The sequence below is a fragment of the Microtus ochrogaster genome, unplaced genomic scaffold (assembly GCF_000317375.1).
Source record: "Microtus ochrogaster isolate Prairie Vole_2 unplaced genomic scaffold, MicOch1.0 UNK16, whole genome shotgun sequence".
NCBI classification, from domain to species: domain Eukaryota; kingdom Metazoa; phylum Chordata; class Mammalia; order Rodentia; family Cricetidae; genus Microtus; species Microtus ochrogaster.
In genome coordinates, this window is record NW_004949114.1 from 1,490,586 (window position 1) to 1,491,969 (window position 1,384).

Below are 1,384 nucleotides of genomic sequence, written 5' to 3' on the forward strand. Positions count from 1 at the left end.
TAGCTCTTGTAGACCAGGCTGGTCTCGAACTCACAGAGATCCGCCTGCCTCTGCCTCCCAAGTGCTGGGATTAAAGGCGTGCACCACCACCGCCCTGCTTGTTTTGTTTTTCGAAACAGGGTCTCTCTGTAGCTTTGGAGCCTGTCCCAGAACTAGCTCTTGTAGACCAGGTTGGCCTTGAACTCAGAGATCTGCCTGCCTCAGCCTCCTGAGTGCTGAGGTTAAAGGTGTGGGCCACCACCCAGCTAAGCCTAAGTTTAATGAAACTCTTACCCATTATTTTAAAAGTTTCTGCCTGTCAGGAAGAATAGATGTGTTTTGACAGCACACAGCCTGTCAAGGAATTCCCGGAGATAAACCAAGGCTGGCACAATTGTCACCTTACTGGCCTCAGGCTCTTCAGCCCATAGCAGCCGCCAGTGTCTGGTGTGGCTGTTGGGACTGAACAGCTTCAGGACGGTGAGGCTCCATCTGTTGAAGATGCTTATTTCTGGAGAGTCTCCCTCTGCGGGGTGGGTTCTCGGGCAGGGTTAAAAGCCCTGCCATAAGTCTGCATGCCTGTCCTCTCTGACCTGTCTCCTCCCCTCAGAGCTCTTGAAGCGCCTAGATGATGTCTCCAATGACGTGAGGATGGCTGCTGCTTCTGCCTTGCTTACCTGGCTGAAGTGTGTGCAGAACTCCGATGGAAAATCTGCCTTTCAGAGCAGCGTTCAGTTCTTATACAGGGAGCTTCTGGTCCATCTGGATGACCCTGAAAGTGCCATCCAGGATACAGTCCTAGGTGAGCTCTCGAGGGCTTATGGAGCACAGCTGTCTCTGGGTTCTGCTACCTTGAGTTACTGAGCGAGAAATTAGTTGAGACCAGGTGTGTGTGTGTGTGAGTATATGCCTATGTGTATGTCTGTGTGTCACATGCAATGAAGGACCCATGGAGGCCAGAAGAGGGCATTGAACTCCCTTGAGTTTGAGTTACAGGTGATTATAAGCTGCCATGAGACACTGAGAATCAAATCCAGGTCCCCTGGGAGAGCAGCCAGTGACCTTAATTTCTGAGCCATCTCTCTAGCCCCCATGTTTTAAATATTTGTATTTATTTTGTGGGGGGGGCACATGTGCATGGAAGTCAGAGGACAACTTGCATTAGGTTGTTCTTGCCTTCCAGCATGTGGATTCCAGGGGTAGAACTCAGGATATCAGACTAGGCAGAGGTGGAGAACAGTAGTGGAAGAAACTCCAGCACTGACCTCTGACCTCCATATGTGCACACATATATACTACACACATGCACACAGACAAAAAAAGAATAAAAATAGCCGGGCGGTGGTGGCGCACGCCTTTAATCCCAGCACTTGGGAGGCAGAGGCAGGCGGATCTCTGTGAGTTC

The 1,384-nt window shown here is 50.7% G+C and overlaps 1 protein-coding gene across 2 annotated transcripts in view; it reads left to right on the top strand.

Annotated features, from left to right (window-relative positions):
• Positions 1–1,384, top strand: part of Dnaaf5 (dynein axonemal assembly factor 5) — a 41,334-nt gene that overhangs the window by 38,660 nt on the left and 1,290 nt on the right. For both annotated transcript variants that reach the window (XM_005367093.3, XM_026789334.1), the window contains one exon: positions 590–781. In XM_005367093.3, the coding sequence (XP_005367150.1) occupies positions 590–781 (192 nt within the window). The remainder of the gene's footprint in view (positions 1–589; positions 782–1,384) is intronic.